The sequence below is a fragment of the Acartia tonsa genome, chromosome 1, assembly GCF_053477335.1.
Source record: "Acartia tonsa isolate MP-2025a chromosome 1, ASM5347733v1, whole genome shotgun sequence".
Lineage (NCBI taxonomy): Eukaryota > Metazoa > Arthropoda > Copepoda > Calanoida > Acartiidae > Acartia > Acartia tonsa.
Window position 1 is genome coordinate 38,193,225 of NC_137260.1, and position 14,781 is coordinate 38,208,005.

At 32.4% G+C, this 14,781-nt stretch overlaps 1 protein-coding gene across 1 annotated transcript; it reads right to left on the bottom strand.

The window, feature by feature from the left end:
• Nucleotides 1–832: 832 nt before the first annotated feature.
• On the bottom strand, nt 833–5,270 carry LOC145318908 (uncharacterized). Its single transcript, XM_080160600.1, has 5 exons — nt 5,160–5,270; nt 2,984–4,511; nt 2,536–2,720; nt 2,020–2,291; nt 833–1,737 (listed from the first exon to the last, which is right to left on the bottom strand). Exons 1-5 carry the CDS (start codon nt 5,214–5,216, stop codon nt 1,011–1,013), a joined length of 2,769 nt encoding a protein of 922 aa, XP_080016726.1. The 5' UTR covers nt 5,217–5,270; the 3' UTR covers nt 833–1,010.
• Between the last annotated feature and the right edge of the window lie 9,511 nt (nt 5,271–14,781).

Genomic DNA, 14,781 nt, shown 5'->3' on the forward strand with positions numbered 1-14,781 from the left:
AATTTTTACCCACCACCCCCCCCAATAAAAAAAATGCCTCTATAAAATAAAGATTACCCCCCCCCCCCTAAATTTTTATTTTCAAAATTTTACCCCCCCCCCCCCCCAAAATAAAAAAAGCTTGGACGCCTCTGAGTAAGAACTATATTAATGTCTTTAGTTATGAAGCGGTGTTGGGCTGAGATTCGAACTTATAATTTTCTAGCGAATGCGCTATAGTCGCGTGTATCTGTTCGATCAGATCCTTGTTACTTTCATAAAAGGAGAATAGAACATTTGACAGTAAATACATTTTTTTTATAAACTGTGTCAAAAAAGTATTTTGGAAATATTAGAATAGTTATTTATCGCAGCGTATTATAGACAACTTCAGGTTGATATTAAAATGAATAAATTTGAAGAATAAAAGTTAAAACCAGCTTTGTTAGGTTAGGGTGGCCGATGGCCAGTGCTATTAAAACTAGTAATAATTTTATGATTTTTATTTTGATATTCGTGGGCAATTATCTGTAATTCGTTGGTATACTTGATTTTTCAGTATGACTGAAGACTGGTTCTAATCCACCTGATATTAATCGGTTTTGAAGTTATACTGGAAAATGTATTAACGTGTGAACTATTTTAAGACTTATAGTAGACTTATATATTTTGTCATGTGCACGAATGTACAAGTAAGCAAATAGAAGCATGCAATGCTATAGTGATGTGCTTTTAATCAAGTTCAGTTCAATCAATGCAATGTGAAATGAGTTTGTTGCGATTTTAGTCTACATGTCATCTGTTTGTTCTGTTCTTACATAGTCTATTTCACTCATTTAAAATATGAAAGAAAACTATTAAAACAAAATAAACCTATTTAGTACTTAATTTTAAGGTTTATTTAAATTTTACATAAGACATAGATAATAGATACAATCCATGGCACATAGTTCATAATGATTGAAAAAATTTTAAATATAATTTTTGTATATCCAGGTGAAGTGAGATTCTTTTTTTATTTATCATTTTTTTTAGAATTTACAAGATGCTCCATTTAATCCAGGTAGAGTGCCTTCAGCAGCCAGAGTCCTGAGGCCAGCAACAGCTGATTGAAATCCAGCATTGTAGTCACAAGCCACTTCATTCTTAATATAATCCCCTCTGTCATCTTCATAGCTGTCATCAGAGCCAGGACCACCAACCAGTGCGCCCCACAGTGTATTGGGGTTAGGTCCATCATTGTTATAATCATCCCAGCCGCAGGATTCATTAGGATCAACTAGACAGGAAGAGGAACGGTGATGGGGTTTCTGTGGAGGATTGGTGCCAAATCCCACAACAAAGCTGCGTCCTGTGTCACCCAAAGCATAATGAATTTGATTCTTAGCAAATTGATAATATTTATCCTTGTTTATTCTGGCATCATCAATCTTGGCAGCTTCAAGACAGGCAAAGGCAACATTAGAAGCGTGTCTAAGGGGGCCCCATTGTTGGATCCAAACCATGCCTTTTGGGGTTTTCTGTTGCTGATCAGCCATTTTGTCACAGAAAGCAGCTGCTTTAGTCACAAATCTATCTTGACCAGTGAGCTGGGCCAGCAGGATGGTTGCTCCAGCTGTTTTCTCATCCCAGGAGAGCTCTGCAACGTTTTTGCTCTGGAAGAATTCATCAACTTTTGAGAGGTAGTAAGAATCCCCTGTAGCCTTGTACAGCCATGCTGCACTCCAAAGCAGTTCATCATTATAACCGCTCCAGGATCTAATGAAAAAATCAAGGTTATTTAATCTCATTCTTATTTTATTAAAACTTTTTTTATTACAACTCATTCAAGTACAGTTTGGTCTTTTAGTAAAAAAACTGTAATACTGTATTACCAATAAAAAATTACTACATTTTCAATACCATTAGTGTAACAAACTATTTAAAACATTATGCTGCAAAAAAAACTTGTATGCATAGAAAAACTAACTATAGACTGTGTACTATCATATCTTATTTCATAGAGAAGCTGCAATTTTATGAATGTTGAGAAATACTTACTTGTAAAAGCTAGCAGCTTGAGGTACAGAATCACTGTATTTTCCTCTGTAGGTGTCAGCAAATGTAAACAGCTGTTTTGCATGATCCAACAGCTCAAGAGAATAGTCATTATCAGCTGTTGAGAAGGCAATGGAAGCAGCTGCTAAAGCAGCAGCTGTTTCTCCCGCTAAATCTGAACCAGGGTTCTGCGCATCAATTTTGTAGGAGGGTCTGGGAATTGTCATGTCTTCCACTCTGGTCCATTGGGCATGGTCAGCCCCACCATCACCAACCTTAAATAGAGCAAGTGGATCATTTTCTGCCATAAATTTTGGAAGTGTCAAGTAAAATGTAAATATTTTATTAAATAAAATAGAATTGTTCTATTGTAAGTGGACAATTTTTCTTTGTCAATTTTGTATTTATTGCAAAGATGCAAATACTTTGAAGCTTTTCAAAAATTTTAAATCATTTGTTTAAAATTTCTAACAAAATAGTTTGTTTTGTAAAGCATTATCTATGAATATTGCTAATTACCTGAGCATAGAGAACATTCGGAGCATCATGGCACTTCAAAAAGTAATCAGTAGCCCACTTGATTGTATTGAGAGTAGCCTTGTATTGACCAGCACTGGCATACCCTTTCTGGAAGTCAATAGCTCCCCAAGCAAGAAGAGTTGTTGAAGCAGCCATAGGAAAGTTAAATTTCACATAGTCTCCAGCTATAATATTTAAACATGATTAAAATTTCAAATAAGCAATCATTCATCAATTTGAAATTTATAGATAAGAAGGACAGCAATACCAAGGAATTACACTTTCTTTGGGTATAAATATGAGTAAAATAAAATTTATTATTTGCAAAAGATTTTTTCAACAAACAATCATTATCTTGTGAAAATATGTGACAAACAGTCAGATGGTGGCTAGATAATAAGGACATTTACAGTTATAGAGTAGATATGCTTTATAACAAGTATCTTACCATCAAAGTATCCACCAGTTAAATCAACACCATTATCTGAACCATCCGCCAAGCAGGAGTCTCCTCGGTAGGGAATCTTTTCATGGTTAAAATCTCCATAAGCATCCAACTTTCCTGATCTTTGTGCTTGGTAAAACATGTTTGACAACTGGATAACTTCATCATAATCATAATCAGTAACACTCTTACATGAACCACTTGTATAAGTTGTTGACTCAGTTGATTGTGTACTTCCACTAGTTGTACTTTGAGTTGTTGATGTTGCAGTTGAGCTGCCTGTTGTTGATTGAGATGTTGAAGATACACTAGTTGTTGGTGATGTAGTAGAAGTTGAGCTTGACTGTGTTGTTGAAGTTATAGAGACTTGCGATGAACATGTTTGCCCATTTAGTTTGACATTTCGGACTGTTGGTTTTTGTTGACCAAAGTTAAATTGTGCTTGCCAGTCAAGCATTATTGTTGAACCAGCTGACAACTTTCCATTCCATTCTTTGTTGCTTATTGAGGCAACTTTATTTTCTAAACTTACAAGATTAGCTGTGTAAAAAGATAAAGAAGAAATTTTACCACCAAATTCAATTTCAACACTCCATCCATTGACATCCGTGTTGGTCTTAAGATTGATTCTGCCGTCAAGACCTGTATTCCAAGAGTTTTTCTCCTCAAAATCAAAAGAGCAAGATGACCCAGTTGATTGGCCACTTGTTGTGGTTGATGTAGCTGGCGAAGATGTTGTTTTGGTGGTTTCAGTAGTTGTAGCTGTTTTTGTAGTAGTTGTTGCCTTTGATGTAGTAGTTGTTGTTGTTGTAGGAGCTGCCTGACAATCAACATCAACAAGTTCAGCAGCAACCATTTGAGCAGGAGTTGCACTATTGGCAAATGCTGCTTGCCATTCACTGCTGACAATAGCACCAGCTTTTTGAACACCATTAAAGTTCTTATTCTTGATTAAGAAAGTATTGCTGCCAATTCTTGTTACTATTCCATTATAGAATTGAAGATCAGATAAGTCTCTATCAAATTGAACCTTTATCTTCCATTCTGTAACAGCAACAGGAAAAGAAATATCAACAAAACCATTTTGTCCTTGATTCCAGTGATGTCCATGTGTTATTTTAATACAAGGACTTGCAGATACTGAACTACTAATGGTTGTAGTTGTTGCAGAAGAACCTTCAGTAGACCCTGTAGCTGACTCACCACAGCTTGGAGAGACTAGCACTGCTGATGACATTTTAGGAGGTGTCTGTCTGTCAGAAAATTGTGATTGCCACTGGCCAGATAAGACTGCTCCTGCTTGCTGCACGCCATTGTGATTCTTGTTTGTAATCTTGTATTTAGTTGCAGAAATATTTTCTATCTCTCCATTATAGAAAACAAAACTGTTTAGAGGACTATCAAATTCTACAATAACTTCCCATGATGAGGTATCTGAGGGGAAAGTGAAAGAAAGAACACCATTTTGTCCCTGATTCCAGTAATGGTCATAGCTAACAGAGGTGCAAGCGCTAATAGGAGCAGTGCAAACCTAGAAGAACATAGCAATTGGTAACATGCACTAATAGTAAAAGAGGCAGTTCCATAAAAAAATTATCTAATCAAACATTTACAAACTTCCTCTTCTCTTTAATATTTAGTAATGCATTTTATTATAAAAATCCTATATATAGATAGAAATAATAAATAATTTAGATTCTAATATGGGAACTTAGGTAATAATCCCAGTCTGGCATCATAAAAATTACGTTTTTAAAGGTTGGGTTTACTTTTTATAGCTATCTTAAATTTGATTAGATAGATAGAATTAGATAGATAGAGAAGTTCTAGATACACACTCTCAAAATTAGCCAATAGGAAAACAGTGGAGGAACAATCTAGTCATATTATTGGTTAGAAAGTGTACAGAATTTGATTCAAAAGTGCAGTTATTTTTCATTTTTTCCGCTTAAAGAGTGAGATTTAAATTGATGCATCTCCTGATATAAAGCTTTGATTGGAAAAATCATACCAGTACCTTCGGGGCCATCTAACTGGGATTAATCTTATAATCTTTAGTTTTAGTTTCCGCAAAAAGCTGTCAATAATACGATGCGATAAATAACGATTCTATAATTACCTAAAACTTAAGTTCATAAAAAGACACTTTAGATACATAAAAATATAGTTTGAAACTTACCTTGGCTGTTGTAAATATGAGCAAAAATAAAGCTTGATACATTATGATCTTTTTCATTTTACCGACAAGAAATCTCTTTCTGTTTAGATATCTGAAATAAAACTGACGATAAAATGAAAATTTGTCCCTTTTTATACTTTTTAAGTGAATATAAACAAAAGAAACATCTGTAAATATCCATACAACAATAAAATATTTTTACTTTAGAAAGCGTGGATATTTTTAATTTTGGATGCTTTCCATCAAAGTATCTACCCTGCTCTTCGGGGCCTGTTGAATACGTTGAACTAACCCTGCGGGGCTTCCTAGTACAAAATATAGCCGAACCTATGATTCAAGCGAAAAACTACCCCTACCCTTATTTTCATTTTTTTAAATAAAGGGGGTGGGTGGGTTTCCTGTGTAAAGCTCGACCAGGCAATTTGAGAGAAACCACTGGGATTTGATAAAAAAAAATTTAGGACACACTGATAATGTTTTCATCCTAATTTAATGGGCAGAAAATCATATAAAGCAAAATTTTGTGTAAAGTTAACAGAATCTCTGTGTGTGTGTGTCTGTCTGTACCACCGAATGATGTGTGTATGATAAGGGTGTATGCCAGGGGAGTTGTAGAAGGGTGTATTCCGTCTTTAATTTTACAAGGGGTGGTTACCCCTCCTATCATTTTTTTATTTAGCAGGAAAATATATCTCATTTATGATATACATTATTTAGAATTTTTAGAATTTTAGATTTAAACAAAAGCACAGCTTTTGACTTATTATTTTTATTTACTAAGTATATTTGCGGTTACTTTTATTTAATGAAATCTTCCAATTTTTAACATTTACAAAACGGCCTGCTTTATTGCATCAAGATCCATGACAGATCTATATAGGAAATAAACGTCTATAAATGAGCTCGAGTCTTCCAATGGTAAAGTGTTTAAAACTCATAGTGCTCCAATAATCCTCATTAAACTCTCATTGACCAAAGCGATAAGACTTTTATTCTATTTGTTTATGGAATGAATTAAGTTTTTCCCTTCATGTTGATATTTGAATTACATTGAAGTATTTAATCCTTTTTTCACAAATAAAAAATTTACGTTCATAATAGAGTAAATCTAAGAAAACTGTATTTTAAAAGAATTCGATTCTGGCGACACTTCCTTTGTGTTAAAATATTAAAACTAAAATTTTAATCATATTAACCCTTTGGTGAGGGTAATGTAAAAAAAAATATAATTGAAAAAATCTTTTTAAAATAACTGAAATTAATAAATATTTACTTCTTTCTTTTGGATAGTAATGGCGGGGGAGGAAAATTGATTTAATGAGAAATAGATAAATAGATATGTACTTATAGAAAACTAGCCAATAGCGATATAGTTATATTGAGCCAACTCTAGTTCATAATATTATTTACGCTCTAAAACATTTGCATCTATCAAAAAGTGTTTTCTTTTGAAATAACGCAAAATATATTATTTCGACAATTTACTGAAATAAAGGGATAGGCCAATGAAACAAATATTTATTATGTTAATGTTATTAGACTTTATATGTCTTCAAACAGACTAGAATAATATTGAGTTAATGTAGTTACACAATAGTTATCGTAGATTATATTTCGATTACAAAAAATGTTCCAAATCTTTGAGTGTTGTGTCTTTTGAAGCATGATCAATATACAGACCGAAAAATGATTTTTAGAGTAGATGCACATATGTCATAGGAATCTTCATTAAAATTTTAGCTGTCTATCTTCAATTGCAGTCGAGAAAATCAGATTTCCCCCGCCACAAAGTGCAACGGTCTGACGGACAGAAAGAAAAAGTAAACCATAGCGTAGTTTCGCTACTAAAAAAACAATAATTTACAATATAATTGGAAGATCTAAGTTTTTTTTGACTAATCTTTATGTTTAAGTTTAAAACCTTTAAGACAATACTATAGACAAATGACTTCAATACCAATTGTCCCATCCTATATCCATGAATCTATCTATTCATGTTTAAAAGCATATTTGTTTTAAATAGAAAATTATGACACATTTTATTTTACACAGTTGGTTTGTAACGTAAGTAGAATTAAAATAGATTTTCATTTTAATTTTTTGAGGTAGGAGGAGGGGGGGGGGATAGAAAACTATAAAATACATAATAAATAATTTAAATGGTAAACGAACCAAGCCAACTGCACGCAATTGAGTCTTTTTAGAAATAATAGATTTAGTGAAAATCTGCCAGTATTAACTGCTTATTTAGTTTTAACTGAGTTAAGTATGTTAGTTCTCTTTATAATGCATACTGTAAACTGTTACCAACAAACTAACTGATAAAAATTGTAAAAAAAACTTCACAATTGTTTTATTTAAAAGTAAAATAGCCTAATAACTATAATATGAGTGTTATGCCTGTATAGAACATGTACTCCATTATTCTTACTTCCATTACCACTCCACTGATACTGACGTAGAAAAAGAATTAGAACACAAGGTAAATGCACGTAAATAAATTTCTATGTAAATAATAATTACACATTAAATAAATTACTTTTTATAATTCAATATTTTTTAAGGTGCTTGTTTGGCTCCGAAACCCCTCCCCAACACACCATATTTTTAAATAAATCAAAAAAAAGGGCTTAAGCTGGACCTATCCCTACGGGGCTCCCAGTTCCCAAATTAACCAAAAACTACTATCCCCTTTATTTTCAATTTATTTTAAAAATATTGTGACGTTATTTCTTTTATTTGCGATATAAGTATTTTCAATAGATAATATAAATATAGAGTAGTTTTGTTAAGACTTCCCTGCCCTAAATTTCTGATAGGCAAGGAAGTACGAGATGGGGTAAATTTATTTAGGAGGGGGGGGGGGGGGTCATCTTTATATCATATAGGCAAGGACAGACGTCAAAGCTTTTTTTTATTTGGGGGAGGGGAGGTAAAAATTTGGGGGATTCCTATGTCACTCCTAGAATCATTCAAGGGGGGGGGGGTAATTAACACTTTACCCCCCCCCCCTTGGACGTCCTTGCTGAAAGGTATCACAATCAATTTTCGATACAAATGTATAACTTACTAACAATAAGCCCCTAGCATCAAAGGGTTTTGTATATCTGAACATAAAATAGCCTCAAACCACTACTCTAAGCTCCTTTAAATGGAGAACTCATTCGGTTCTTATTTGATTTTAAGCTTCAGACAAAAAACCTTACTACTTTATATGATAGGATTTTGAAAATGTAACGTTGTCATGTTTTGAAACGAAGAATACGATAGTATGTACAAGAAGAAGCACCAATCAAGCGGAAAATAATAAAATCATTACAGTTTGCTTAGAATGGAAGGAAGAACACATAAAAAGACAAAATTTGGGCTTTTATGTTGCAAAGCTTCTCTACTACAAGGCTAATCTTTATTAGGTTTGTAGGTCAGTCTGTCACATAATTCACAAATATACACTATCAGCAGTAAAAGTTTAAAATAAGTTATCCTTATACTAAAGTAACAGGATGTCTGTTTGTGTGTTTGTACCGAGGAATCTCGCTAACCGCGGGTTCTCCTTACCACTACCCCCCCAAGAGAAATAACACAAAATCAAAATCTTTTTTACGTTTCTCGATTTAACAACGAGAGTTTAACGAAACATAAAAGTCAAATAAATGCAACATATTTAGATATAAAAATAATATTTAAAGTGCCACTAGAGACTTCTAGGGGCGTAGCCGCTAGTTAATGGCATAAAGTAATCTCTCAACTGAGTATAGCTATAGAAGAATAAGAGATTAGATAATTTTGAACACTTTGTCCTTATATCATTTTGCTCTACTTAATTCAATAAATTGATTTCCAGTGAGCTGGCTTCGAGATCCTTTGGTACAAACAAACATCCTGTTACTTTATAATAATTTATTAATATTATTTTCTTTAACATGTTAAACTTAAAATTCACAAATTCACTGATATCACAAGTTGATAGTTTCGAATTCTATTTCTTACTGGTGGAACTAAAACTTCTGTAAGCATGTTTTTTTTTACAATTCTTGCAATTAAAATATCAAACCATGACGAATAATATACATACAACAAGGATGATATGGTTATTAAGCGCATTAAAGTCAGCTTTCCGCGGATATAGTAAACTCTAAATTATAAGATTAATTAAAGAAATTGGTTTAATTTTAAGATTTTTATTTTATTGTTCTTAGAAAATTGTCTCTAATACGATACATGATTATTCACATGATACGTATATGATTGTTGTATTAATACAACGAAACGATAATATGAATTATTATTATTTTATTGATTACTAGCGGCTTCGCCCCTAGCCTCTATACTTTGTATTATAGATAATGAATACAAAAAATTGGACGCAAATAGAGCACGTACTTCATAATTATAAAAGTCCAAAATATCAACCGTTAGTTGGCTTCAAAGAATCAAGAGAAAGGGGTAAGGCAGGGGTTTAGGGCATATCTTATCTTCAATCAACCATATTCTGCAAAAACAGACGTCGATTGGTTAGTATAAATTTGCTGCGCTAAAAAAAAAGTTGACGGGTGAAGGAGAGGGACTTTTCAAATTACCCGTTTTAGCAGCGAGGCTACTCTATAATTCATAATGTCTGGCAGTCAGTCATGTCTGTATGTGCATCTAGGAAATTTCTAGCCTCCTATTCAAGATAGACGGCTGAATTTTTAGTGTAGGATCCCTTTATTTACTTTCCGTCAGTCTGTTGGTCATGTTATTTTATTTTAATAAGGCTTCGTTTTTTGTTACTTGCTAAGTATATGCATAATGCATATCATTAATTACACATCTGCTCTAAAAAATACTTTGTCTGTTTGTCCATTCACTTTCATGCATCGCTACTTATGAATATTCTCATCCTTATTTAATTTGTTTTTATCTTGATATCATCTAAATTAGAAATTCAACAACTAAATTTTCATAAATTTTAAATTAATCTTTAAAATCCAGACAAGATTTTTCTAGAATTATAAAGATTATATGCTTGATATTTTGTACTTTTTAATAGGGTGGGGAAAAATAAAGCACGTTTTTGGATAGTGCATTCTTTGAGGATTTTTAGCCATGGTCCAGTTTATTTGAAACAAGATTCTTATTTTAATCACTATACCTAATACTAGCGGCTACGCCCCTAGAGGCCTCTAGGGGCACTTGAGGATGGGGGAGTCGAATTTGATTACCCAATTTCTTATTTTAGATTTTAAAAGAAAATTTTTTTTTTTGAAGGGGGGGTGCCCCCTCACCCTATAATTTTAATTTTAGTTAAAAAATTTAAATTTTTTTTTGGGGGGGGGGATATTTTTAATTTTTGGGGGGGTTGGGGGTGTCCCACCCCCCAAGAAAACAGTTATAAACCTTCCCGGGACCTATGAGAAGCTACCCTGTTAAGAAGAACCCGATCGGTTCAGTGGTTAGCGAGATCCTTCGGGACACACAGACAAACAACAGACAAACATCCTGTTACTTTAGTATAAGGATAAATAGCATTTTTTATGTCATATGTACCTACTATCATTACTAAATTAAAGCTATCCTTTTGTGCACCTAATTTCGTTTTTTTTCATTTATTATCAGAGCAATGATAATGAGTAAATGTCTTAAATTAACCAATGATAACACCTTGCAGGAACAATCCAAATATTTTATTGGTTAGAAGGTTAAACAACGGCGGTTTCTTTGTATTGAAGTTAATCTAAATAATAATCAGTAATAAACTATTGAATTTTCCTATGATCAAATTTTATGTAGAAATATGCTGATATCCTATTATTCAAAGGTAAGGTTTTTTTGTCTGTAGCTTAAGATTTCCAAAACAATTGAACCGATTCTATTCTCCCTTGTAGAAAAGCATTATAAACAGGGTGCGGCACATAAATCCGGACTTTTTTTAAACGGTCATAGCGTCAAAACTACTTGACTAATAAGGACGTTTAACCCCAATATAAAAAGCTTAGGTTTTTAGCACAAAAAAATCTTTGGACGAAGATGGAAGTGTACAACGAGCTGGCCGCGCATATGTTCAACAAGGCAGATTCGAAATGCGCCGGTGGTTTAATCTGGATTCTCGACTAGGGCCCACTAAATCTGACCTCAGCCCATCTGTAGGTGAAGGATATACATACTTACATTTTAATCTGAGTATTTTATCACATAAAAATTTGTTGTTAAAAAAGTTAAAAATCAACATGTTTAAAATGGATGTACGGACTTTCTGGTAACGAATTTAGAGTTGTTACGCTTTCTAAATCGTACCTAACTACTACACGAATCAAATGCAAAGTTAGTGATTAATAGGACAATTCTAACATGCCTAAATTAACGAAAAAAGCTAATCGTTACGGACAGAGGATACAGTTTTCCAATACTTTTTATAATCTACTGTTTAATTCTTCTTGCTTTGTTTTTTTTTTAGGGCGAAGCTTTTCTATAATAAGGGAAGGTTTGTCCGTCCGTCAATCCGTCCGTAACGGTTAGCTTTTTTCGTTAATAGGGGCATGTTAGAATTGTCCTATCTATTTCAAACTTTACATTTGATTTCTGATAAAATCATTTGATTACTAGGACAACAAAGTACAATGTTATAAGCGGAGCCTCTCTATAATCAAGTCCTAAAACTGTAAGTATGTCCTTAAACATTATTACATTTTTAGGACTTATTATAGAGATGCTTAGCTCATAAAATTGTACTTTGTTTTCCTGGGAATTAATATTTCAAAAATTCGGATAAATAGGATAAATATATAACATATAAAAATATTGTCAAAAAGTTAAAAAATCAACATGATCAAATTTTAAGACTTAAATTAACCATGTTGAATTATCCCAAAAACTTGTGAATCGCAAAACCACACTGGAGAATCACAATCTTTTTTTCATTTTTTTTGGGGTGGGGGAGGGGGCGGGTATTGTAAAGTAGAGCCAAGAATTCTCCTATGTGTCTTACCAAATTATACAAATACTCATTATTTCTCCTCCTTCTTAATTATTTTACAACACTACACTTTTGGTGTACTTGCACTTCCGCATATGTATCAAACTTTAAAAATCGTAACAAGATTTTACAATAACTATTCCGTTCGGCCAAAAACACCATATATGTTCTAGTTACTTAGTTTTTTTTGCAAATCCGTATAATAAATTAATAGGATTTTTGTTTGGGTATCTCATTTTATGTCTGTACCGAAGGATCTCGCTAATTACTGAATTGATATGGTTATTCTTTACAAGGTAGCTTCTCATAGGTCCAAGGAAGGTTTATAACTATTTTAAGGGAGGGTACCACCAATCTCCCACTAGAAATCACCCAAAATTACCTCCCCAACATATTTTTTTTTGTTTTTAAAGAAGGTGTATCAACTTTTTTTTTTATAGCTAGCCGGTTCTTTTAGTAAGTAGTAGATGTAAAATTTTTCATAGAATTCAGATATGCAATCGGTTTTTTTGTAGACCTCTTATTTTTTAAGTAATTTAAGTTTTTAAAAAAAATAATTAAGTCGGTTTTAAGGTACTAAAACGCAACAAAATAAAAGAAGAAAATGGCCAGTAAGAACAAAAATAGTAAGATCTTTAATTTGACACCTTACTTTTAAAATTCTGTTGAGTAATTATTGAAAAAATCTATTTTTTTAACCTCGGTTTAATAAAAACTTTAGACCTAAATATTTTCTCAAACAGACATAAAAAACATGGGTTCATATATACCTTTAGAATCAGAAAAATATTACGAATCCATTGTAAGCAAAATTGAAAAAAAGTAAAAAAATATAAAAATATAAAAATGGCCAATTGTATTTTGTTCTGGCAACACTATCGTCTTCCCTTTTTTACCCCCTCTTTACCCCCTCTATACCCCCTTCCCATTTTTATACTCAATTGAAGAGTTAAGACGTTGCCTGTACAATATAATATGATATTTTCATATAATTCCTTTTATTGTAGTTTATATACTATATTGTAAACTTTTTTTTTCAATTTTGCTTACAATGGATTCGTAATATTTTTCTGATTCTAAAGGTATATATGAACCCATATTTTTTTACTTGTGAAATGATAAAATTGAGTTCAAAGTTTTTATTCTCGTGGGTTTAAAAAAATCGATTTTTTCAATAATTACCTGACAGAATTGAAAAAGTAAGGTGTCAAATTAAAGATCTTACTATTTTTGTTCATAATGGCCATTTTCTTTCTTTTTTTTGTTGCATTTTAGTACCTTAAAATCGACTTAATTTTTTTTTTTTTAAACTTAAATTACTTTAAAAATAAGAGGTCTACAAAAAAACCGATTGCATATCTGAATTCTATGAAAAATTTTACATCTACTACTTACTAAAAGGACCGGTTTGCTATAAAAAAAAAAGTTGATACAACTTCTTTTCAATTGAAAGTGCGCAAGTGAAGACATACTAATACTTTTATTATAACATTAACGAATTCAATCTTTTCTCACCAGAATTAAGGGACTATATTTCTTTGATAGTAATTTTAAACAAGGATGGCAAAATTAACACTTTTAGAGTGTCATAACTAAGTGGGGGGGGGGGGGGAGTTTTGACACATTTGCGTAAACTTGGTACCTAGGCTTTAACTTTGGACTGAGAGGATAGGTTATTAAAGATAAAATCATTCTTATAAGATGAATTTCACGAAGTTTTACATTTTTTTGGATAGACCTCCAGGTTCAGGAGCTGCAGGCCTCCAGGTGGTCTCTGTACTTGTAAAAATGAAAAAAAAAATTTTTTTTAAGTTACCGTTTATCTCATATAATGTAGGAAAATGTTTAATGTTAATTAGCTTCACTATTTTGAATTAACAAGGTAGAATCAGACAAAAATTTGAGTTAAGCCTATAATTTTCCGATTTCGCACTCAACCATTTTAAAGGATTTTCTTTATATTTCATTACATATTTGTGAACATTTCCAATTTCTAGTAGTAAAGCAGGTAAATACCCCCCCCCCCCACCCTAAAATTAAAATTACTATCTTTTAACATTGAAAAACATAAAAGTAGCTAAAAACCTTCCTAAAAGCAGTCCGACCGCAATGGTTTACCTAATTATGCTACATATTGAAGGAAATTTTAAAATGAAGATTCATTTTATAAAAATATTTTATGGAGACAAGAAAAGTTTCAGACGTACGGACAAAAGGATATTTCGAATTATAGAGTAGCTGTGCTACTAAAAATTGCTGAGTTTATAATATTATAATGTGAGAGTGTCCCAGCAAGGTCATATGGAACTTATTAAATTTCCCGCCATTTAAATCTCATGATTTGTAATTAGAGTATTTAACAATCATATGTCAAAAGAGAATAGTTGAGCCAATAAAAGAATGTTGTTTTAATGGATATCTTTAGATGCGGCAATTTGTAGAAGAGGGAATATGATCTCATTGCTTTAAGACGTTTAGGCTATGTGCATCAGGCCAAAGTGTCATTAGGAAAAGAATAACAAAGGATATTTAACATTAGGGGAATCAGATTTCGGGGAATCCGTTTGTGGGAATCTAAACAGTGGGAATAAAATTAGGGAAATGTGTAGGACACCAGGTGAAGGAGAGTTATGCAATATCCTGGGAATACATAAGTAATACACTAGA

What these genes read in the sequence shown, in the direction of transcription:
- LOC145318908 (XM_080160600.1), bottom strand. Translation starts at nt 5,216, where the DNA reads ATGAAAAAGATCATAATGTATCAAGCTTTATTTTTGCTCATATTTACA. An exon ending in TCATATTTACAACAGCCAAG is followed by an intron (nt 4,512 to 5,159) that starts GTAAGTTTCAAA and finishes ATGTTCTTCTAG; the next exon opens with GTTTGCACTGCTCCTATTAG. An exon ending in CGAATGTTCTCTATGCTCAG is followed by an intron (nt 2,292 to 2,535) that starts GTAATTAGCAAT and finishes GCTCTATTTAAG; the next exon opens with GTTGGTGATGGTGGGGCTGA.